The sequence below is a fragment of the Pleurodeles waltl genome, chromosome 6 (assembly GCF_031143425.1).
Source record: "Pleurodeles waltl isolate 20211129_DDA chromosome 6, aPleWal1.hap1.20221129, whole genome shotgun sequence".
Classification (NCBI taxonomy): domain Eukaryota; kingdom Metazoa; phylum Chordata; class Amphibia; order Caudata; family Salamandridae; genus Pleurodeles; species Pleurodeles waltl.
Genome location: NC_090445.1, coordinates 1,610,476,365 through 1,610,501,967, shown reverse-complemented (window position 1 = coordinate 1,610,501,967; position 25,603 = coordinate 1,610,476,365). Strand labels below are relative to the sequence as shown.

At 42.3% G+C, this 25,603-nt stretch overlaps 1 protein-coding gene across 2 annotated transcripts in view; it reads right to left on the bottom strand.

Moving 5' to 3' along the window:
- The window catches only part of LOC138301234 (collagen alpha-1(II) chain-like), a 1,268,735-nt gene that overhangs the window by 758,922 nt on the left and 484,210 nt on the right, over positions 1 to 25,603 (bottom strand). For both annotated transcript variants that reach the window (XM_069241494.1, XM_069241495.1), the window contains exons 11-13: positions 11,837 to 11,875; positions 7,343 to 7,396; positions 5,639 to 5,692 (exon numbers count right to left, since the gene is read on the bottom strand). In XM_069241494.1, the coding sequence (XP_069097595.1) occupies positions 5,639 to 5,692; positions 7,343 to 7,396; positions 11,837 to 11,875 (147 nt within the window). The remainder of the gene's footprint in view (positions 1 to 5,638; positions 5,693 to 7,342; positions 7,397 to 11,836; positions 11,876 to 25,603) is intronic.

The following is a 25,603-nucleotide window of genomic DNA, read 5'->3' as shown; positions in this document are numbered from 1 at the left end:
ATTTGATCTCTGATGTCGTCTGTGGCGGCGAGGAGAGCAGTCTCAGTGCTGTGGTTTCGTCTGAATCCGGATTGTGAGGGGTCCAGGATGGAATTGTCTTCGAGGAAGTGGGTGAGCTGAGTGTTGACGATCTTCTCGATGACTTTCGCTGGAAAAGGGAGGAGAGAGATCGGACGGAAGTTTTTGAGATCGTTGGGGTCGGCCTTGGGTTTTTTGAGGAGGGGTTGGATTTCTGCGTGTTTCCAGCTGTCCGGGAAGGTGGCAGAAGTGAAGGAGAGGTTGATGATCTTGCGGAGTTCGGGGGCGATGGTGGCGTTGGCTGAGTTGAAAACATGATGGGGGCAGGGGTCCGTGGGGGAGCCTGAGTGGATGGTGTTCATGGTTGTTATGGTTTCTGCCAGTCTGTAAGACTATGAAGGCTTCTTTCCACCTGGAGATGGATTATTTAGCTGTCACCAGACCCTGGTGTTTGGGATCATAATTGATAAAGAGCTGGTTGGACAGCCTTATGACACATTCTGCTGGAGTTTATGGGCTGGGAAAGAATGTCAGAGGAGTGAATGGTTGCTATGGAACTCGGAGACTAATTTCGAGATAAACAAATGGTGACCTCTTAAAACCACCATATTTGTGTGGAATACAGTTTAAGTCGCTGCAGATAATGCTTGTATTTCACCAACACTACTGCGGACGTTATTGCCATGAGGACGGCCAACTTCCACGACAGATTATACAAGAAAAGTCTTGTGAATAGGCTCGAATGGTGGGCCGATCAATATAGTTAATATCACATTCAACTCAAGGGGTGGAATGGAAATCTAGTAAGAGGGAACAATTTTTGCAGACATTCTAGAAAGTCTTTGATGGCATGCCTTCTAAAGGAGGATGTTTAGTTTAGCTGTTTTCTGTACACTGTAATATCAGAAGGATGAACCTTTATTGAGGCAACCTGTTATTTTGATTGAACCAAATGCAGTAAATATGGAAGTGTGACTTCTTCCTGGCAGGTGACGACGTTGTATCCTTTTTGTTTATATCAGAGGCAAAATCTCTTCCCTTTAAATATATCCATTCATGAATGAGGCACATTCAGAAATCCACTTTGTGTGACCTCAGGAGCCATGCAGCCAAATCCAGTGATGTCAGATTCAGATGGAACAGCTGTCCCTCAGATTGGATCAGTAGGTTCTGTTTGTCTAGAAATTTAGTGTGTGGCCTGAGCGACATTTGTAGAAGATCCAGACAGGACTACTGCCTGAGTCAATCTGAAGCAATGGCTATCATTGCTGCCTGACAATTCCACAGTTTCAGGATGACAGCAAGAATCAATGGAATTGGACGACAAGTGTAAAGAAATGTTCTCGACCAAGGAATAAAAAGGCAATGCCCAATGACCCTGTACGTTGAGGCAAAGCCTTGCCATTTTTGTTTTTCTGAAACGGGGAAAAGATCTACCTTTGAAGCGCATCGTTCTACAGAGATTCACTGTAATATTTTGTTGCCAGGATCCACTTGCAATTCTTTTCATAGAACAACTGCTTGATGATTGGGAGTTCCTGGCAAGCGAATTGCTCTAAGAGACAGTGCTCTGACCATGGCCTACATCAAGGTTTTATGATGCATCCAGGAAAGATGTCTCAATCTTGTCCCACCCTGCTAGATCAAAAAATTGCATTGTTGTTAGATTGTCAGTTTCAATGAGGACTGCAGTCACTGTCAGAACAGGCAGGAGAGCCTTGAGAGCTAAGTGGACTGCTCTCAGCTCTTAGTAGTTTATTCAGTTAGTTCCAGGAAAAATGAACCAGAGGGAGAAGTGGCCTTGGTGTACCGCTCAGCTGGAGTGTCTCCTTTATCACCAACTCTGTGGTTTGTGGTGCTTCAGGTGGAGTTCTTAGTGTGATCATGCCTCTAATTAATACATTGTGGAAGGTATTGTCCGTCTATAAAACAATGAAGAATCCTTATCCCGTGACAAACGTGATGATACAACTGAAGCAGATGAACTGCAGTTTTGTGCCTCTCCAGAGTTTAAGATATAGTTAGTTTAACTACAGGGAATGATGATCCTGAGGGGAGCCTTGATGTCCCAAAAGTTGTCTAGGAGACAGTGGCATTTTCCTTTTTGGAGACATGGATGTCAGGCAAGACACCATCTGAGATGGATTAGGCAATTTGATAGATTTCAGAGGAGCTTGAAAAGTGTCTTTTGACGGCATTACAAATTTTGGCAGCTTTAAAGTTTGTAGAGGTGTCTCTGCAGCAGTAAATACACTAAGGCCCTCATTATGAACACGGAGGTCGAAACAGCCATGTTCATGCTGGCGGTCAAACCACTGACCGCCAGCGTCCCCGGATCCCCGCCGGCCGTATAATGTACATTCCTGTGGGCCGGCGGGCCGCCATGGTGGGCCACACCGCCAAGTTCCAAATGACCACATAAGTCTCTTTACAGCCATTGGTTCATGTCAACAGTGAAAACGCCGGTGGTGAACTTTAGAGCAATGTTGAGAAGGTTCTGGCATAGACATCATGTGCCTTAACATTAATGATTTCAAGGAGTGGTAATAAAGATGCTGTCATGGTGTTGATTTCGATCCTCTCCACGGCGCTTTGATAGCGATCGGGTTAGTCAGTGGCGAGAATGGTGAAGGTGATGTCTTTATTTATACTTTCTCACTGTTTCTGTCCCCAAATTGCTTTCTGTGGCTGCCCTTAGGAGATCTTGCCATTTTCCAGGGGAATTTAAGTGTTCCCTGGAAGGATTTTCTGCTCTCCTCTTCTTGGTCATCAGTTCTTCCAGTGTGCCTCTTAGACATATGTCTTCTCTGTCCTTTTTTGACAAACTTAAACTCCTTTCTGAGGAAGAAGGCGGCCGGCGCACCACACACATGTTGTGTGGGTCCCAAGTAGCTTTCCACCTACCACATAAGGGAAACTTCACAAATAGAGATGATATTTTGACATTTTGAATGAAAAAAATGCTATTGTACAAGAAATGTGCATTTTATTCTATGTAGTTTTTAAAGAGGGTGAGTTAAAACAAGAAAATCAAGCTTCTGTGAGACAATTCTCTCAGAAAAGGTGCAGAAACAACCCAGTCTTTTGCCTAGGACGCAGTCACGTGAGCTGGAAATATTAAAATGACTCTGTGAGGTAACTGCCAGTACAAGGCATCATGGGGAGTGGAAGCGCCCAGAGACAGTACACATTTTCAGCCTTCTAAATGCAAGACTATCAGGCAGCCATTTATTTTTTAATAATGCTTATCAAAGCAGGTTTTTCCAAAGGTGCTGCATTGTAGTCTGAGAAGTGGTTCAATTCTCATGCTTTTTAAAGCCTGCAATTCGGAAAACCTTGCCTATGATCGGCTTTCAGAATGTAATCAGCAACAAAGGAACATGTTGGATTCTTCACAGTTGCTGTTGGATTACAGACAATTACAAGATATATATAATTAAAGAAGAAATCCAGGGCCCCGAATGCAGTGGGCAATTATTTTAACATTGATGACTACCAATTAAAATCCTATGATGCAGAACAACCTTTCTTCCTTCACAAGTTCTCACATCTCCATTGTTGGTATATTTCATAGCATTACACACTTAGACCATTGCTCATCATCAGACAGCAAGTAGAAACCCAAGCCTGACACTGACCTTGGAAATGATTCAAGAATCTGAATCAATTAAATATCCAATGCCGTAAAAAAAAATAGAACTCCATGCAAGGCATAGCTAGTAGACACCACTAAGCCCAAAAGGCAAACAAGCCTCTAGTCTGGCTGATTAAGGATGATACCCCGAAACTGGTCCCAGAATGCTTGTTTTCAGTCCCAGGAGGACCTGGCTTGGCAGTTCTGGGTGGACTGTTCCCATGGGGAGCAGAGTCAAGACTGATTTGCATATGGCCGAGTCTAAACTGGGGTGACGTGGTGAGCAAAATAACAATGGATTAAACCCAGATCTGTGACTGGGGGTGATTGTTTGAAAGTTTCAACACTTTGTCCATCATTTTGTTTTGGTTTGGCAATGAAGATAAAACATATTGATCCTGCTAAGGCGCGATTGATCCAAAAAGTGGATATTATTCAACTATCAATGGATTGAATAATGAAGCATGTCAGACAATTATTGAAAAAGCTGTACATTACTCATCTATGATAGAGCACTGCAATGGAAGGACTTGTATCTTAGTGACACAATCTGAATGTAATCTCATTCCTCACATGCAGTCAATGAAGTCTGCATGACGGAAGAGACAGGATCAGTCATGTGAGTCCCCCCGCCCTTACAGAGGTTGGAAAACAGGCCATTTCTGTGTTGTGCCTGTTATAAAGACTGAAAATAATCAAAGTGAGAGTTGATAATGGCTTAGCCACTGTCAATCTGTTCTGCCTAGGGATAAGAGAACTGATCCTTTGTTGATGCTATAGGTAACACCACGAGCCAGATTCACAAAGCCATTTACATCCATAAGTCAGCATTCTGCTTCATTTACTCCTTCTTCTCCAGGGGCTTAATGGTCATTTCAGCTGAACAGCTTAGGGACATGATTGAGGAGATGGTGATGCTATTTTTAAGGGACGTCTCAGTGCAGTTTGAGTCCTAAAGTATTCTACAGCAACTATGCAAAGACTGCAAAATACACATTTCACTGAACTGTTGTGTAGTCCAGGTTGTGAAACAATATTTCACATTTTCACAGACCAAAAGCCCAAAACCTCTGCCACGATTAGGGGGGCTGTTATATTTGTTCTGGTCAGTTCCTCCAACAAGGCAAATTAGTACTGGTGATAAGAGGTATTTAGGGTTCATTGCTGGTTGAGCACAAGGAAACAAAAGTGTACAAATCTATTACGAACATCAGTGATGATGATACTCCATAACAAAATGCTGGGCTGGCTAAGCATAGATAGAGGTTTTGTAGCGGACAATGCTAGACATTAACATGGGTAGGATGTGAACATGGGCGACAACTATACCTTAAAACCCCATGCTAAGGCTGACCAACTCATATATTAACAATGGGCATACATGACACCAATTAAAAACAGCATGAATCCTGGTGTTCCAGGTGGATGGCCTAGGTACACCTATGAAAAGGCAGACTACTCCACAGAACATACCAAGGGATGCGTAGTGGTGGTGCAATGATACAGGCAATCTGGCAACAGGTTAGAGACAAGATAGTCACAACAGGAGAGACAGATTTAGGAACCAGTATTGACAGTTTGCAGTGTCAATTCTCAATCACAAAAGGAGATGAACAAAACGTTAACTTTATAAAGCTAGGGTGCAGCCAGTCTGCGTACTATGCAGTCATCACTTAACATTCCCTTAGTGCTGGATGCAGAATTGACTGCTAATGTAGTATTGGACGCTGACACAGCTTTGTGAGCACACCTTGTTCCTGAAATGCATCACTATAGTACAAAACAGTAATCTGCCAGTGCGCTCTTATTGAATAATCACTGAGAATGCACCTTTTCATTTGCAGCTCCCTTCCATCCTCAGCTGCGCCAGTGCTCCTCAATTCTTAGCTGCTACACCTCTCATCCATCCTACTGGAGTCACAAACACCATACAAACAACCTAGAACATAGCATAAAACAACAATCCTCTTCACCGAAAGTACTTACAATGTAGCCCCGGCGCCCCTTCTCTCCTGGATCCCCTGCATATCCGGGAGGACCCTGTGCAGACAGAAAAGGAGAATTGAAAAAGATCAATCTAAACTTCATCACAGCAGGAGAAGCCGAGGCTTAGGAGCTGCTTTGCTGAAAGATGTCTGTGCTCGTGATGTCTTTGCAAAGGAGCACAATGAACAATATACAAAGGCAGGTCTGGCTTCTCAAGCACCCAAGCAGCACACTTGGAGAGCAGCGGGTCACTGCAAGAGTACCCTTTGAGTCCAGGACTGTACATGGAATAACTAATCATTGCTCCCTACTTCTTCTGGAAGGGTTGTGAACGTATTTACACTGCCCTCATCATTTCTGGGCTGGTAAATGCCAAAGATTCGCTTTTTAACATACACCAAAGTTGAAGAGAAAATCTACTCCAGATGCAACCAGAAAATCACCCTCAACACTAGTACCATCAAATAGCAAGTTTACATTCACATTATAAATTGCGTCTTTTGACACATTAACAAATCTCTGTCGACGAAAAGCAGCGGGCACTTCACGGCAGGAGAGGCCTCTTTACTAGTGACAAAACCTCAGGACAACACCTCTCCACTTCTGGAAAACATCTGTACTGCACTAGAGCACTTCTACTCTGCAAGGCTGCACATCCTGAGGTCCAGAGAGAGGTGGTTAATTTGTAAATAAAAATGTGCCGTGCCCAAAGCTCTTCTCTCAAACACGTGGCTGCTGCATTTAAATGTGCGAGCGCGGAATATTGGGAAAACATATTTAATGCCAAAGAGCTTCTTACTACTGCGTGAAAGCCCTTGCTCACTTTAGAAGAGCACCTCCCAAATGCAAGAAAAAATATCCCTACTGCAGGATGGACTCACTCCACCGAAGGAACACGCTACTGGAACAATGAGAAAGCTGCCAAAGGACCTCAGATACAGCACTGCAATGAGGGCTGATTTCTAGTCCTTTGATAATCGTACAGCTCTGCCAATAGTTCTAGAATTGGGACCTCCATCTCTTCCAGTTCTAAGCATGTCCACAGCTCTGTCAAGATGCTGGATTCCTCTGGCACAGAGCACCCTGCTGTTCAAGAAGATGGGCCCGGAGCAGCTCTGTCAATGCACCTAAGTTCTAATGCCTGCCATGTCATGCTATTCCATTAGTGGCACATTCAAATTTCTGCTAATGCACTTCATACCAAAAACATAGCATCTTCTGCCCTTTCCTTAGTGAGCCCCTGTGCGTCCCTGGTAATGTTTCAGCACTGAGCCCTGGCACATATTTGGCAACGCACCTGAATCATAGCACATAACATTGTATGCTGTTCCAGTACTGAACTATTACTGAGCCTTGCACTTCCCTGTCTGTTTCCCCCCAAAACATAATAACAGACAGTATTTCCATGCTTTCCGAATGTAAGGCCCGCGCAGCTCCATCAATGTTCCTACATCCGCGCACTCAGCATCCTTTGTTATTCCAGCACTCAGCACTTGCACACTTCCGTCAGCGCGCCCGAACCTCAGTCAGCCTTTGGTGCTATCCGATGCAGCTTCATTTATGTGCTACACCCTCCTACTCAGGATCCCGCGCTATTCCCTTCCCGGGGCCCAGCACAGTTGCACGTGCAGCTCATCTCTCACTCTCGGCCCCTCTGTCCTGCGCAGCACTGTTTCTGAACAGCTGAAATAACATTGCACTTACAGGTAATCCCGGCTTCCCTGGGTGTCCGCGAGGCCCCGGAGGTCCTGGTCGTCTCTGAAAATAAACGAAGTCTGTTTTTACACAACCGTGCTGACATGTCCCCCAATCTCCCTCCTTCCACCCCACCTGTTCGTGTCAAACCTACCACTGAAAGGAAGGTGCCTTGTTTACAGGGGGAAGCGCGCGAGTCAAGAGAGGACTGGGCGCTGCTGGGCACGTGCCCTCAGAGGTCACCTCGTTCCTTATAACGAGGCACACCCCGCAGTCACTCCATCTCTCAGCACCGGGGAACGTACGATGTGGAGAAGGAAGCGGCAGAGGCCGTCCGGCATTCAAGGGGGCTTTTAGGCACTTCTGCCGCAGGCAGTAACAAAGGGCGTCTTAGTAACCGCAGTCACGATGGGACGGATGCACCACGGCGTTACCTGGCACAGCTTCCCAGCAGGCCCCTCCAGAGGTCCGAATAGTCACAGACTTCTTTCAGCCGTGCTAGACATGCGCGCACACAGACACATGCACGCGCTCTACAGTGAGACACCAACAGAGTGCACGTGCCTTGTACGCTTGCTGGTTCCACAGGCACAGATTGATGTGGGCGTGCATATTGGCATTTTTCTCAAGGGGAACCTCTACATTTAGAGCTTACCATTTTAGATGATTTGTAATCCAGCAAGTTTGAGACATCCCACCAGCCTTGAACCGGAGTGGAGTTCTTCGTGCGAGAGATATGAGGCAGAACTCAGTAGTCAGATGGTTTTGGGTGATGAGACATCGAGGATAGGAGCGCTCAGTGTATTCCCCAGGGCGTCAAGTGTAGATAGGCTCATCAGGTGAAGCTGAAGGGTCTTTCAAGTAAAGCTGCGTTTCATCACTTTTGAAGTGGAAAGAAACGTCTGAATGCCTCAGAAAGGAGCTGAGGAGAAGTATAGGCCCCAGAGGTGCTTTTGTAAGGGTGAAGGACTGAAAATGGAGATTGCCCCTTTTATTTGTTGGTGAGGTGTGATTGGAACCTAGGACTCCTGCCCATAATTCACATCTGCAGTCCCATGCATTTCAAACATGATCAACCACATCAAACACTATTAAGTTCCAAATAGATGAGAATGCGGGATTCTTTTGAGTTTAATAGTTTTAAAACAACTGTCTAAACCAGTGGTTCCCAACCTGTGGTCCAGGGACCCCTGGTGGTCTGCAACTGCTTAGAAAATTAAATAATATTAACAGATTAAGCCAAAGCAGTCAGTGGAGGGGGTCCTCGGGTTCTAATAATGATTCAATGGGGGTCCCCGGGTTCCAGTAATGATAAAGTGGGGGTCCACAGAAGTCAATAGGTTGGGAACCACTGGTCTAAACCATTACTGGGCCACATTAATACCTGGAGGAAGTGCAGTATGAAAGGATAGATTAAAAATAAACCAAATTACAATTACTGAAACAAGCAGATGATCGGTCTCCACTACTTAGACTGTACACTAGGCTTTACATTCTAAACAATACAGATAGGATAACCCCTTACCTTTGTAGGAAGTCATACATCCATCAAACTCTAAATAACCCTCTCGGTCATATCTGCTTGTAAAATCTCTTGGAATTAAGTCCAGACTGTTGAGTTTTTACAGAGTAAGGCACAAAAGGGAGTGTCAGAGTGCTTCCTGAGAGTTCTCCCTTATTTTGGAGTGGAAGAATATTGATAATTCCAAATAGTTCCCCTTGCAATCTGTGGTAACCAAGTATGGTTGTTAAGCCTTTTAGCAAGCTAAAATGTTTCCTAGGTCAATTGTTTGCCATATTGCTCTCAGATTTGACTAACGATGCATTGGCTTTGAATATGTCTTTCGCAAGCTTTACATTGGATCTTAGATATGTAAGGTTTGGCGTAGATGTGTTTTGTTGCTCATAGTAGTTTCATGTCAAAATAATTCTGAGGTGTTGGATTAAATGGTTGTATTTATTCTTCGTTTTTGAATGGGACAAGTTCATCTGCAACTTCAATCATGGTTGAATTATAATGGTATAATACCATGTCATCTCACGTCCAATACTGGGGTTCAATAACTTTGTAGATTTTCCAGTACAGATGTGTTCATTTCTTTGAAGTTTCTTACACATGACTTTGGTGGCTTTGTTTGGCCCAAAGTGAAAAGAAGGGTAAAGGGCACTAGGAAGCAACCACACCAGTCCACTGGAATTGGATGTTCACTCTTGATCATGCCAATTATGTGGGCTAGAGTCAGACCATTCACATGTGGGTGATAAACAGGTTAGTCGTTTTTCAGAAAGCATGCACACCGAGAAACCTTCAAGTCATTCTGGTCTCCCTGTTGTACATTAAACACCCACGAAGATGTTATTTGAAGCAGAATTGGTACTATCTACTAAGCAAAGTCCCTTCACTTGGTCAATGAAAACACATTGTTACTTGGAGGATGGTAGATGAAGGTGAAAATAGTAGTTTCTTACCTGAAATATTAACCTCAATAATTAAGAACAGGAAGGTGAGTGTTGGTGTCCACCCTAGTCTGAATTATGGCTGAAATAATATTCACAAGCGCTAGTATCAAACTCGTAAGGGAAGCGTCATTATCACTAGCATATTTTAGTAGACAGCTTTATGTATAATGGTCGTAGACTTAAAAGTTATCCTGTTTCACACAGTTAACCAGTGCAGTGACCTTAGAACTGGGGTAATACAGCCACGCCTGGAACAATTTCCTAGTGAATTCTGTGCTAACTAGAGACATTGAGGAAATCTGGCTGGTGAAGCTGAGTAGGTAGCAGTGCTCTAATTCAGTCTAGACAGGATTTATGCATTGATACGCGGTAGGCAAAAGTGAGAATCTAAAAATGGAAGTACTCTTGTTAGACTGTACAAGTGAGAGAAACATTGGTGGAGACACTTGATGGCTTGATGCTCAATGCAGAAAGAGAATCTGAAAATATACCAAGGTTTTTAATAGCAGTGGTAGGTACAGTGTGAGGTCCATTAATTGGGGGAGGAGGGGGTCACCAGGTATTATTCCACTGATCAGGTTTCACTGGGTTGAGTACAAGTTCTGTTTTTGACCGATTTCATTTCAGAAAATTGGTCCCCTCCCAGGTAATATTTTCTAAACAATTAATCATTCTGGTTTGATTGTCACTAAAGGATGAGTGTTTTTGGTGGAGCAAGAGGTGGTGATGAGTATCTGTGTGTTGTCTGCGTACATATATAATTTTGCCTATTACAGATAAAGTAGCTTTGCCAGGAGGCGCATGTATGATTATACAATGATCGTGAGAGAGTGGAACTTCAAAGATCTTTGTTTTGAGGCTAAAGGAGTAAGGGACACAGACACAGATCGTGCTCTGTCATAAAAAACGACGGAATTTATTTTAGGATGGAGCCAGAGAAACTCCGTTTTTTGCATAGTTTGGTGAATGGTACTGAATGAAGGTGGCAGATTAAAAGGTGCAATGCACCAACACTACTGCTGCATCCATGCAGATCATCTTATACCAAAAGAGCAATTAACACAGTGTTTAAGTTAGTGTTAAACCTGGCATACATAGGCCGGTCTTATCCCAGACTTTTTGCCTTTTTCCTCTTATTTTTCTGACTCTCTTTTTGTTTGCCTTAGGACGCTGGCCACTGCTCACCAATGCTAAAGTGCATGTGAACAGCTTCAGGAACTGTTTGGCATACTCGTGAGCCTCTGACATCTTCAAAGGCCTCCCTGCATCCTCATCATCTTATCTTCATCCTAATAAGCATCTCAGGATCCTCACAATCGATTGTGATCTATACTAACAAGCCTCTGCATCCTCACAAGCTGCCTTTCATCTCCACATCCCGAGATGCTCCTGGCAAAAATCTGCACATTCAGTTGAGTCTGTCCTGGTACACACATACTACATCCTCACAAACCCCCTCTGTGTTCTTAAAGGTTCTTCCTGTATCGGGACAAGATCCTGCATCCTTGCCTCCCTGTATCCTCAAATGCCTTCACATAATCATATGCCCCTCAAAAGGCTCCCTGTGGTCCTACAAGCATCCATATGTTCTTACTAGACTCATATTCATCACCAGCCCCCTCCCTGCGTCCCCATAAGACTTAGATGTGCTTAGCACCTTTCTTTGACGCTCAAGATTCATTCTTTATCCCATGATGACCAGGCACCTTCACTGTATCTCTTCAGTCTATTTTTGGTGCACACTTGGACAAGAGTCCAGTCCTTTATCATTATGTGCTTGTAGCATTTTGACTTTTGTAACAGCTAGGAACTTTGGGCCTAATAAAATAATGCTATATCCATGCATGATTAGTAGCTCTTTTCTGTTCTTTCAGTAGTAATGAGCTCTTCCACGCTTAATTTGGCAGCACCTCTGCCCAATGGGTGGCCAGGACTGCACCAGTGCAGACGGCACCTATTCACTGGTGCTCATTTTCATGGTCCCAAATGCCTATTCCCACTTCATTAGTGTAAGCAGTACCTCAAGCAGAAAGACATACTCACCGGCCATCCAGCCTGGAGGAGTTGATAGAAGGATGTGTGCTATAAAGAAGATAGAAAACAGTAGGAGGGTGAGGTCACAATTTCAATGAGATCACCTTCTCAGCAGTAAGGCCAGCAATACGTTGAGGCAATACTTTAATAACTTGTGAGGGCAGCTCGTACGCAATTAAAAAGTACAGCTTACAAATAAAGTGAAATCAACCTAGCATATCAGCAGTTAGTGAGGACAACATGTCAATAGTCACTGAGGTCAGCAATCAGCAGGACGGCACTTCAGCAATAAGTGAAGTCTTGTAGTTTGCCAGCTATAAGTGAAGTCACTGATTGGTGAATACAAATCATTAACAAAACAAAAGGTAAGCGTGCCAGCAAACGGTGAAATCAGTATTCAACAACATCAGCATGTCATCAATCAGAAAGGGCAAGAAGTCAGCAATCAATGAGAATGGCAGTGTTTCTACAAAAAGTGAGGACAGAACGCCTACAGTCAATGATGGCAGAATGTCAGTAATCACAGGGTTACACGTTCAAATAATCTGTAAAAAGAGTGCAGCAATCATTAAAGTCAGCACAGAAGAAAAAACAAGTGTGAAGGTATGCTAGTGTTTAATTCTATTACTGTGTCAATTATTTCAGTGGAATTAGCCATTTAGGAGTTCTGCCATGGCATCTCTTTATGAAGAGTCTCAATGTTGCGTTTAACATCGTTGAAGCAGGATGCTCATTTGGAAGTAATGAACCTTTCGTTCTCTGATCAGTTAGCTTTGGTTCCCACAGAGGCAACGAAATGCAGGATATGAAGTCTTTGAGTGGTCTCAAAGGCTTTCTTGGAACCTATGTTATTACGGTCATTATATTCTGGGCAAAATATTTGATTTCCTCTTTGGTCATACAAGCATAAGCAACAACAAAACACAGTAGCAATAACCTTCATTTCCCTGAAGATCATCCAGAGGGTGAAGCTTTCTTGCTCATCAGGGAAGAAGCACTCTGTTCTAGGCAGTGATGTAGTCACTTCCATTCCTCTGTATGCCACTCTGGTGGGAAGACGTGTATCAGAACACCTCATAATATGGTCAGCCACGACCCATGATAAGTGGTTACTGGGTACAATTCAAAAAGGCTGTTATTTAATAGAAGTCATCTCTACCACCTATTTGCATAAATCCGGCACCAAACATCAACTACAATTGCAGTGAATGGAAGAGCTACTCTAAAGCATACATGAGTTATAGAGCCTGGGTTTTTTGTTCCTGCCAGACCACAATTGACACCCGACAGAGATTTAGGAACCCTGCCTGTCTCATTATATTCTTCTAGGACTACAGTATTTCTACCTATCATATGGTGTATATTCACGTTTCAATTGCACTTTCACACGCCAGTATTAATGTTCCCATTGACGTCACCATTCGCCTTGAGAAAGCCCCAGGTTTCTGTACCAGGAAGGGGGCGAAACAGGTGTTGACTGTTTAGGTCTAGGGGATTCCAAATCTTTAGGATATTGTAGGATCCCATGCACATTAACAGATACAGGACGAATTTTGCATCATTTCAGGACTGTGTTTCAATGCTTTGCACTATTTTGGATTATCCCATCATTTATTCACGAGATACATATCAGTTATGTACTTACTTTTTCTAATCTATTATGTATAAATGGGCTGGGGGTTTCCCATTCCTAAGGACAAACTGAATAATTGACCTTACCCTACTCTATCGGAGTGGCAACGGCTCCGATTTCAAGCCTCTCTTCTCTCCTGGCAATACATGAGTTATAGAGCCTGCTCCTCCTTTTCAAAGAGGAAGAAGGCATCAATTGAAGATATTTTTGTTTGAACGTGTCTTGGAGGTCAAACTTGCCAATAATTGGATCAGGAAACAAACAATGTTTTTGTTGGCCTTCATCAGCGCAGGAACAGGGACTGTAATGTGTGCAGTGGACTTACCAGAGGCATACATCCACATTCCATTAATACAGGAACACAGAAAGTTTCTCAGGTTCTTAGGCATTTCGAACTATGAATATACGGCTCTCCCCTTCGGACTGCAGTCAGCAGCTTGGACTAAGTGCATATCACTAGAGCAGAGGTTCTCAAACTTTTTAGTGCCGCGCCCCCTCAGAATTTTTCACAATTATTCCAATAAGTTAGCAATGTTTAAATATGTCTCGGCTTATTTAAACATTGCAGTTGAGTTCTGGTACATTTAAAAAAATGCAATAAAATCTTTTCTGCTTAAAACAAAGCGCTGATATCTGCATAATGCTTCTCTTGGCCAGAGACTGGCACCCACCCTGGGATCTCTTGAGGCTCCCCCTTAAGAGGGCCCGCTCCACAGTTTGAAGACCTCTGCACTAGAGGCAGCCTTTCTGTGTAAGTGGAAATTTTTCAAATATCTCTATAACGACTGGCTGAGAAAACTCACATCTTAAAAGCAACCTTCAAAGACTTCAAACACAATGACTGATGTGCTGTCTTGTTTTGGCCACCACATCAATTTAATCAAAAAGCTACTTAGACTTCAGTACAGATTCTTGCATACCTAGAAGCTACCTTAAACACAAAGGAATCACAATGTCTCCTTCAAAGGTGAGAGCGCCTTCCTCCTTTTCTGAAGTGTCTTCAAATTCGGACAGCTCTTGCTTAAAAACTCAATTATCTTCCTTTCTGGGGTGACTGACATCTTGCAGTTTCACTGCACCAAAAGCAAGATTTAACATAAGATCTTTTACATTATCTTTTGATACATTGGTCAGGGACATTTATCTATGCTTTCCCATCAATCCCTCTGAATCCTTTGGTTTTAGTGAAGCTAAAATACATAAATGCCAAGAGGAATCTCTTTTCCCCCCAAGTAGCCAAGGCAATTGTAGTTTCCAGATCTTCTTCACCTGTGCCCGACATCACATGATAAACTTCCAGACAAACCATATTTGCTTTTGATGATACAAGGTCTTCTATACCATCACAACGTGACCACCCTGAGTTTAGCAGCATGGCTATTGAAGTTGTACAATATGGTTGCCTTAATCTTCCTCAAGCCTTTCTCAACATATTTGAGGCAGACAATAAGACTGTCTATGACAGCATTTTATGCCTTTAAGTGCAAAAGGTTTTATTTATGGTGTCAGTTTCATGACTGTCACTTAAAAAATATAATAATTCCAAATATCTTTAATCTGGCGAAGATTCCATCTCCATCTCAACCTGGTTTCATCAAATTGAAAACCGCATCTTTTTGAGCCTTTACATAAGGCATCATTGCAACATTTCAAATGAAAGTCAGCTCTTCTTGTGGCTATTCTATTGACTAAGCAAGCTTAATCTTCTATCAGCTGCAGAAGGTTATAGAGTCTTTTACTCCAATGGACTTGCAATGAGAACAAATTCTTCTTTCTCACTGATTTTTATAATAGCTAGTTCATCTCTTTCCTGGTTTTCATTGTTTATCCCCCCTTTACTACAGAGAGGTCACTATATTCCTTAAAATAAGGAGAGTTATATAGTTATAATTCATTAGTCAAAACAGACAATTTAGGAGAAATAGATATTTAATCATCTATGTCACACTTTGAACAGGATTACTTTTTTCCAACTCCTACCTAGAAGGAAAGTTTCATGTGCTTCACCATGTTATTAACTGGCCAACAAGCCCCTGCCTGGTAAACCTAGATGATACATGCAGAGAAAACAGCTATTTTATATATATTTAGAGCAGCTACATGGAAGTCCAGTCATACATCCAGGAAGCATTATTGTCTCAGAGACTCTGTAGTGGACATTGTGTAGATGATCAAGCTGCCCAAAAACTCTTTTTGGTTAAGATTCTTCTCATCAGCCACACTTCCTTGGATGTTTTACTGCTCAAATTTAGAAAAAGTGGGAATTTCAGTATTAGAGTGCTATTCTATTCTACGTTTATGAATATTAATGAGGATCCAACAATGCAAGAAGTAATGTTAGTTCCTAGTGGGATTAGTTTTCTCCCAGTTTAGCAGATATTAGATGTATTGCTACAATGTTCTTTCCTGTATTGATTTAAAAAAGAGATCAATTAAAAAAGAAGGACCTGTTCAGATTATGGAGAATAATATCTACACTTAAAAAATCCAGATGTATTATTTGTATATAATGTTCAAGATCTCCACAGGCAGGAATAATCAACATTTAGGGCTTCAATGAAGAAGCCTACATAATAGAATTAGATTATAAGATTAACACCATCCAAACCGTTTTATAGGTGGTAGCCATCATCCTTACTCAACTTTATTATGCTAAGGTAAAATGTTTTAGAGCCTGATGTTGAGGACTGCATGTGCTACAGACCACTGATTTTCACGAGACATCGTCATTGTAACTGTTTTATTAAAATAAATAGAGACATTTATGTTAAAAGCAAAACCACTTACTGCACATTGTTATTATTTACTGTGATAGCTTGGTGTTAGACTATTTGGTACCGAACACTACACAGCCTCCTATAATTTAGAAACCAAGCATTCGTCGAAAGCTACCATGGCAAAGTTCTGCTTGTTGTTTTTAGAAAAGACATAGGTTAAGACAGAAATAAAATAGCCTTGCCTTGATGGCTATATAATGTAAATACCACTGGAGTCAACTAAGCAAGATGAATTCAATCACACCATGTTGGCAGAGGAGTGGAAATCATACTGCTGATTGGTGATCTTTTGGAATTATGTATGGCTAAAAGGGAAACTCGGTAGGCTACATACCAGATTAATTCTGGCCTCTATGTCTCCTCAAACTGAGAATACAGTACTTCCTTGTAAGCCTAGTTATCTATCAAGGACATTCTCTTTGATAAAGAGTTGACTATTACAGTACATGTGCGGAATTCCCAGAGCACTATTTTAAAGAAAACATGCACATAGGAGGCATTTTTGTCTAGTATTTGATGTTTTCAACCTAATGTATTGTAGTTTTAATTTGGCTACTTGTATTTACTTTTTAAAACAAAATATACTTGAAAATATTGACTTCTGTAGGGTAGCTTCAAAAGGTTTTAAGAACATCTTCTGGGGAACTTGCATGTGTCTGAAAATATTCTACTATTTTTGTATATCAAAGAGAATCCCATGACAGACAAGGTTGATTTACAAATCATTGTCTAAAGCTATAGATGCTTACTTCCTAAAAGATTGTGTGGTTATCCATCTCTAACCTAATATGGATCCTTCAATTCTGGCTTATCTTTGCCCTGCAGCCACACTCACTCTGATTGCTAATGTACTGGAATTTTTTTAGCTGACTATGGCACCAATTTTAGACTGTCATAATTATTGTTCACTGCTTCAATCGTATTTCAGAGCAGGGTTTGGTAACATAGCAGCTGTCATTGGGTTTTGGAAGGGAGTTCTTAAATCAGCATACCTCAGCTGATGGTTCTGAACTGACTGGTTTAAGGAATTTTAATCCAAGAGATTTGAAAAAGGTAAGGTAGGGCATTCTCAGTCTCAAAAAGCAAATCTTTGTATACACATAATTTCTTAGTTCCTCTCTGCTACGCAGTGCCCTGTGGGTGTTCAACGATGGATGGAAACTACTGAGCTTCATCTAAATGCTTACAGAGTGGGCCTTTCATGTCTGATTGCCATAATACATTTTTATGGCTAGTATCAGCCAAGACCTTTTCGTTTTACTAAAATTCTCATAATAATATAGCTATTTGTAGGGACTTCAAGTCAGCCCTCTTCATCCATTGGTCTTTTATTGGTATATTCATGTTTTCGTCTGCATGCTCCAGCATAAAGCCTGTGACAGTGGCCTAGCCCGCTTCCACTAGCTAACTTCACTGTAAGGGATGACGTTCTTGGATGGATTTAACCCAGATCTGTGACTGGGGGTGAGTGTTTTAAAAGTTTCCGCACTCTGCCCATCACCTTGTTGTGTTGCTATGACATTCTTCCCTTTCACAAGGAGCACATCCACACACAAAGTAGTTCCCTTCAGTGGAAGAGCTTACTCTGGAACTGTGGACTTTGTGAGACCAAAAACAATTTTGCTTTTAGCCACCTTTATTCCTTTCTTTTGTTTGAAAGATTGATGAGGGTCTGACAGCTTCCCCTAGAGTAAAGTTTAGCAAACACCCTCAGGCACAAAGTCAAAAGGCGGTCAGTCATCTCCAAACCTAATAACTCTGCCAGTGCTTGTTGATGAGAGTTTTCCTTTGAGCAAGTTGTGAGAATGAGAACTGATACTAGTGGTAGTAGAAAATGCACTGGAGGTGGAGGGCATGTGATGCACACTGAATCTAAGAATGTCTAGATTCATAGAGCAGCAAACCATGTAATCTATCCTCTCTCCCGGTCTGTTACAGAAATATACCATTGACTGCTTGTATTACTTTAATGAAGATAAGCAAATACAAGATCTTGTGCTGCACTATGGTTTCCCTTCGAATTGCTGCAGTGTTAAAGTCATGGTCAAACCGGCTTTTTCTACGAAAAACAACAATTATTTCCCTTTCCTTTAGGCTCTCCCCATGGTTGAGCTGTTTCTAGTGGATTTTCATGATTCATGTTAAATTTGCTAACTGTCAATGCTTTGCAGTACTTTAGTGGGTCTAAATGGCCTGCGATAATTTAGAGGGAGTCAGTGACTTCATGATAATGATGATTCAATTTGTATGGGCGCTGAGCAATCTGAGCAAGCATTACGGCTGTTCAGGTAACTGAGTTTATACATTTTTCTGGATAAGGCCAAGAGTAGAAGAACAAGCACTAATGGAATTGCAAGTTCTAGTATTTGGCAGCCAGGTAAAACAAGTCACGTCCTCCTTACCTGCTAAGTTTGATCAGGGGAATGATTAATTTGTTTTTTGAAAATAAACTGATTAAGCAAGGAGGGCGCTCTCAACGATCTGTTGTACTTCAGTGGTTTTTCACTTGTAATCATTTAATGGGTGTCTGTGCATTGTGGTACTGTAGTGGTTTTTTAGTTCCTGTGATACTTAAGAGAGTATTAGTCACTTTTGATATTTTTATGAGTCATCACGATCAGTGATAGGTTAGTGGGTATCCATGACTCATGGTACTTTATTTCTCTGTACTACCTAGTGGGTAACTGGGACTAGGACTGTGACTGTAAGGGCTTTTTGTCACATGTATGTGTTTTTATTGAAGTTTTCAAAAACACATGCACAGACGCCTCTCATTATAGTACATGGCTATCTCGTATATTAGGTCTGACCGGTTGGCACATTTCTTAGGTTTCATTCAATGATTCTTAAGGTCTGTTATTGGGAGGTCCATTATTTTCATCAGCGACTCTCTGCAGGAAGCCAAATCCTCTGTAACTTTCTCAGCTCTCCTGGTCAGATTTACATGCTGCTCATCAGGGAGCGCGAAGCCAGCAAATTCTTTTTCTAGGAGTTAACCTCTAGAACCTGGTGCACCATTCAATTTGTGGCAATCTAGTCCCTTGCCAAAATTACTCACAGTGCCACCATTCTGGTTTCCATTTTCAGATGTTTCTGTTGTGGAATTATACTCATTAGACACATTTCAATCAACCCTTCCAAATCTAGTCCTGCAATGTGAGACAATGCCTGTATCACCTCCACTCATACATTTACAATTCTGGGGAAGTCTCATGTCATATGCAAAAATGTTAGCAGAAGAATGCCCACCCCTTCTGCATGTACTAGGTTTAGCAGAATGGATTCTAGTGAGCTTATCAGGGTTCACATGTGTTCCATGTAGATAATGGAACTGGATAAATGTAAACCGTGTATTAGGGGATACCTGTTCAACCTGTTTGTAGGCCTTTTTCCTTTCTGCTGCAGTTAACTCATCTGGAAAATTATTATTCCAATGGTCCTTAGCTCTGTCAGTCTTGCCTCCCTTATCTGACACTAGGTTCATATGTAACAAAATGGTTTCTTACCCATAGGAGTAGTTTTGCACCTTGAATAATTTTCTGGATTCACATGCTGTGCATTATTCCGCCATCTAGTCATTAGGTCTGGAATTCCCCATTATTGTAGTAGTCCTCTTTTTTCTTTTTGTTGTTGTTGGGCGTCAACAGTTTCACCATTTGGTGTCCTACCTTGCCTCCTCTGATGTCATATGGCCTTCCCCAGAAGCTCTCACTCGTGGTCGCCATAATGTCATTGCCACAAGAAAAGTTATTTTCAGTGTGAGCACCTTTATCGTGGCTTTGTGTAAAGACTCAAAAGGATTACTCATTAGTTGTGCTAGCATTATGTTTAGATTCCATATGGGTTCTGGTACTCATCTTAGTGAACCTATTTTCTCTGCTCCAAGAAGCATCTAATTACTGGTGTTCTGAAAAAACGTCTTCTTATATGATGTCTTGTGTAGGCCACAATTGCTGCCAAATATACCTTGAAAGATGCATACGTTAGTCTGCAGTCAAGTAGGTATTTAACATATTTTAGTTCAGTTGCATCCTTAGTGTTTTCCTGCAATCAGCCCCTTTTTTGACACCACAAGGAGTATCTCCCTAAGTTTGGTTATGTTTACTTTCTTGTCATTGGCCTTCTTGCTTCTCTGTGAATGGCCATTGTGTTTTCTGGTAGGTCCAGATATCCAAATTTTAAGTCTCCAGGAGCTATGCTGCCAAACTGAAAGACTCTGGGTCTAGGTGTGCAACTCTCCCCCACTTCCATTAACAGCAAGTCTTGTTGTTTTGGTAATATCTGAATGTTGATCTGCACTATTCCTATTAGTTCTGAAAACCATGTTTGTCTTGCCCACTGAGGGGCAACAAATACTGGTGTCATCTTGGCCTGTTTGCATTTGTTGATTACTCTGTGTAACAGTGGTACCGGGGGAAAAGCATACACAAATATCCCTGACTAGTTTATCAACAGAGCATTCCCCATGGATTAGCGGTGTGTCCGGATGCAAAGCACTGGCATTTTGCATTTTTTAGAGTTGTGAATAGATCTACTTCTGGAGTTCCCCATCTCATGAATATCTGTTTGAGTACTGCTTAACTGAGTTCCCATTTGTGGTAGCTTGAAGCTTGTCTGCTAAATTTGTCCACTTCTACAAAGTCTTTCCCTGGTAGATGAACTGCTGTTAAATCTATTTGTCTCTGACTAGCCAGTTTCCAGATTTCCTGGGCTAGCCTTGATAGGGCAAAGGATTAAGTTCCTCCCTGGATGTTTATGTAGGACACTGTAGTAGTATTGTCTGTTTGAATTAAGATTGTTCTTCCTCACAGCTCTTTCTGAAAGGCTTTTAAGACCAGGAACTCCGCCAGGACATAGGTATGCTGGACTGCATCTTGTTCCTTCCAAACACCTCTGACCTTGAGCGAGCCCATATGAGCTCCCCAACCCATATGTGAGGCATCTGTAGTTATGGGTACTGTTGGAGTTGGTTGTGCAAATTACATTCCTTGTTATATGTGATCTGTTCCACCATGCCATTTTCTCCTATCATTTCTGCATGACAACCACTAGATTGTCCCAACTCCCTGTGGCTTGTGACCATTGGTTCTGAAGTCATTCCTGAATTGGTGTCATATGTAATCTTACATATGGAATCAGAGGGATGCATGAAGCCATCTTCCCCAACATTCTTCCCAGAGGCCTCAGTGTCAGAACGTGCCCCTTCTGGCAAAGGTGAGTTTCTTAAAGTAGTGACACTATCCCTTTTTGCAGGGATATACTTTCTCTACTATAGAATGATTCTTGCTCCCACAATTTATTTTTCTTGGTCTGGATTCATGATGATTTTTCTATATTTAGAGAGAATCCCAGTTTGAAGAGAGTTCTTATCACGTCTTGTATGTGTGCCTTATATTTGCTGAAGGAGTTTGCTCTTACAAGCCCATCTTCTAGACAGGGATAAGCATGTATCCCCTGTCTTCTCAAATGTACCACTACTGCTGCTAGACACTTCGTAAATACTATTTGAACTGATTTTATCCCAAAGACCAGCACTCTGAACTGATAGTAAGTCTTGTTCACTACGAAGTACAAGTACTTTTTGTGCCTTGGATTCTTTGGGATGTGCAAGTAAGCGTCTTTCAGATCTATAGTTATCACATAATCCCCTTTTTGTAACTGTGGTATGACCCCCTGCAATGTTTGTCATTTTTTATTTCTGTGTCTTTATAAACTTGTTCATAAATCTGAGCAGAGTCCTTGGTGAGGGAGAGGATCAGCTGGGTGTCATCAGCGTATGAGATGATGTTAAGGTTGTGGGATCGGGCGATGTTAGCGAGCGGGGCCACGTAGACTTTGAAGAGGGTCGGACTGAGGGACGAACCCCGTGGTATGCTGCAGAAGGTTTTGGTGGCCTCCGAGTGGAATGAGGGGAGGTGGACTCTCTGCATTCTGCCGGTGAGATAGGAGGTGACCCAGTCCAGGGATCTGTTGCAGATTCCTGCATTGCTGAGGCTTGAGAGTAAAGTGTGGTGGCAGATGGTGTTGAACGCGGCTGAGAGGTCCAGGAGGAAGAGGGTGCGGTTTTCGCCATTGTCCAGTATGGTTCTGAGGTCGTCGGTGGCGGCAATGAGGGCAGTTGCGGTACTGTGGTTGCTGCGGAATCCGGATTGGGAAGGGTCCAGGCGGGAGTTCTCCTCGAGGAAGCGGGTTGGTTGTCTGTTGACAGCCTTCTCGATTAATTTTGCCAGGAAGGGGAGCAGGGAGATAGGCCGGAAGTTCTTGAGGTCCTTTGGGTCCGCCTTGGGTTTTTTGAGGAGGGCGTTGATCTCTGCGTGTTTCCAGCTCTCCGGGAACGTGGCGGACTCGAAGGAGCTGTTGATGATCTTCCGTAGTTGGGGTGCGATGACCGGAGCTGGCTTTGATGAGGATGTGGTGAGTGCAGAGGTCAGATGGAGAACCGGAGTGGCTGGTGTTCATGATTTCGATGGTGTCATTGTCATTGACGGGGGTCCAGGAGAGCAGGAGGCTGGTTGGATGTGAATCTGTGGTGTTAGTGGTTGCCGGGGGGTCTGGGTGCTGAAGCTGTCGTGGATGTCTGCAATCTTGTGGTGGAAGTAGGAGGCTCGGGAGTCGCAGAGGTCTTGGGAGTGTGGGATGTCACTGGTGTTGGAGCTGGGTTTGGAGAGTTCCTTCACGACGTTGAAGAGCTCCTTGTGGCTGTGTGCGTTGTTGTTGATTTGGTCTTTGAAGGCGGTTCTCTTACCGGCTCAGATGAGTTGGTAGTGTCTGTGGATGGTGTTTTTGATGGTGGTGTGGTTGTACAGAGTCTGATCTCACCCTCTTTCAGTCCTCTGTGAGCTATAAAAGAGTTGCAGCACAGGAAGGGCATTCCTTAATGCAGTAAATTTGCCTATAGAGACACAAATACTGTCACCTGCCATTAAACAACAAAATAACAATAAGGCGATGGATATAATGCTTGTAATAATCTCAGCCACTAGCAATCACTCAGGCCACATGCCCCTCCAGAGTTTTTCGTCAACTATGCCAATCTGCACAGAGACCTACAATATGCAAATCAGTCTTGGTCCTGCTCCAATATGAACAGTCCAGTCTGTCGGGCTGAGACCACTCCAGATGAGACTACAAGCAAACTCAAAAAAGGTTTGTTCTAGATATGGCTCATAAGTGAGGTATAGCTCAAGCACTATGACAATGTGTGCAAGGGACTTTGTCCGGGCATTCTCTTTGCACTTAGGGTATGAACTGCAACCAACAACAAGGTGATGTCATTAAATAGTCTTGAATGTGTAAATGAAACCCTTCTATTTTTTCTGTTAAACCTCTTTGAAAGTGGTCACATTTTGTCAGATTAGTGGACAGAGCCATGAGGAGAGTATAATTCTCCCATGATCAAATTTGTTAACATAGGAGACCTGGGACTGCAGCACCATGCTACTTGCTCCAGTGACAATACATTTGCTACAATATTGCATTACAGTGAATGTACGACAGAGGACATTGTCTCTCATCTCCAAAGTAACATACGGTTCAACTTTACATTTTTTAACCACACAGTTACTTGCAGCCTTCACACAGATTCTAAATACCCTAAAATAAGGCTTCGCACACAAGTAATTTGTGAGCTAGTGGTAGCTCCCCAATTACTTGTAAGTAGCTCTCCTGTGTGTAGTCCAGCCTAATAAAGTATAAGCTTTACTTAGATGAATTAATATAGGTATAGCTAAGTGAAAAGTGTATATTTGAAACGAAAATATGTGTTATTTCCAAAATCCCAAGCTCATGTTTAACAAACAATGGCTGAATTTTCAAAATGTATTTAAACCTGATAATTAACAAATTGGAGTTGAAGAGATTTATTACCACCATTATTACCTTGGTTCGAAAGGCATTGGAGCTATGGCTGTTATGTATTACCTATGTAAAGCATTTCAAATAGATTAATCCTTTTTTACATAGCTGCTAACACCCTATTCGATGCACTGCCTTGATTGCTGCTGTTAAACATGCATATACAGTAGTGACCACTAATGTAATTTTGTCTGACGTGGACACTATTACAATAGTAGTAAGATTAGTAGCTGGGGATGCTATTGATTGACTATTAGTAGTCCTCATCACAGAAAAAGTTGGAGAACCGTGCTCTAAATCTCGACAAAATGGAGGAGAAGAATAAGTTGAAAAATTGATTTCCCAACAGCACACAGTTTGCCAAATGGGAAAGCCGGGATTAAAAACCATAACTCTTGTTTCCGAAGTTTCCAACTAGCCCATTAGACACAACTGGGGTGGCAATGATTCTGATGGAAAGATCAGGAGACTGTCCTTCACAGGGAAGAGTCGCTGCGCTGTGTGATCTGCCCAGCTTTAGACTAGAGTTCCATGGCCAAGACATTTGCACTATACCACATCTAACCTTGTTGTCTGGCTGCCCCAGTGATGTTTCCATCTTGTTCGGAGCACTGTCAATACTATTTTTTAAAGACCTCTCATGGCCTGTATTGTGCCCATTTAAAACCGTTCACAATATTTTCACATCATGGGGAAATTACATGAGTAGGCTGCAAGATCTTTTCTTTGGCCTTGTGGCAGTGTGTGGTTAGCAAACAGTGTCCATAGTGATTACTGATATTTACTATTAGTGTTTCAGGGTTTAAGACTATTTCATTCCATTTGTATAACAGTTATTCATTTTGCAAAGTTGTCTCTCAAAAGTGGCAATAGCTAAATGTCTAGGCTTATTCCAGGAGGTGGCAAAAGGACTGGTACTTAAATACAGCACTAATAGTAATCACACTTGATAAACTCATTATGATGTCAAGTTATAGCTTTTAAGATTGCCAAATTTAGAGGAGGGAGCAATGCAACTTAGTGGCCCCACTCCCTAACAAACACCTTTTGAAGCCTCTGTGCGCATAAAATATCTTGCATAGTGATAATCAATAGTTGGCCACATTATTTGTGCTTTGTCAAAGAAGTCACTATATGTATTGGGAGATCACAGGTCAAAGTAGTTCAGAAAACCTCAGTCACTAGTACTTATGCATTCCCCATGGACAGTTAGAGATAACCGGCCTCTGTTAGAGCACCTTTATTGCGATTCACCAAACAGTAGTACACAGTGGCAGGTTAATGACATAACCAGCCATGAACAACCCAGTTTCCATGTTTCATCACAACTGGTTCCAAAAACTGATCACTGCATGTATAATACTTTGATATTTAGGAGCTCCTAAAGTAAATAAGTGCAAGTAGCTTTGAGGTCAGGAGAACAGAAGGGGCCACAAGAAATGCACAGCATTAGTGTTCTCACCTAATTCACTCAGTGAGACAATGGGCACCCAGCTACAGTGAGGCAACACA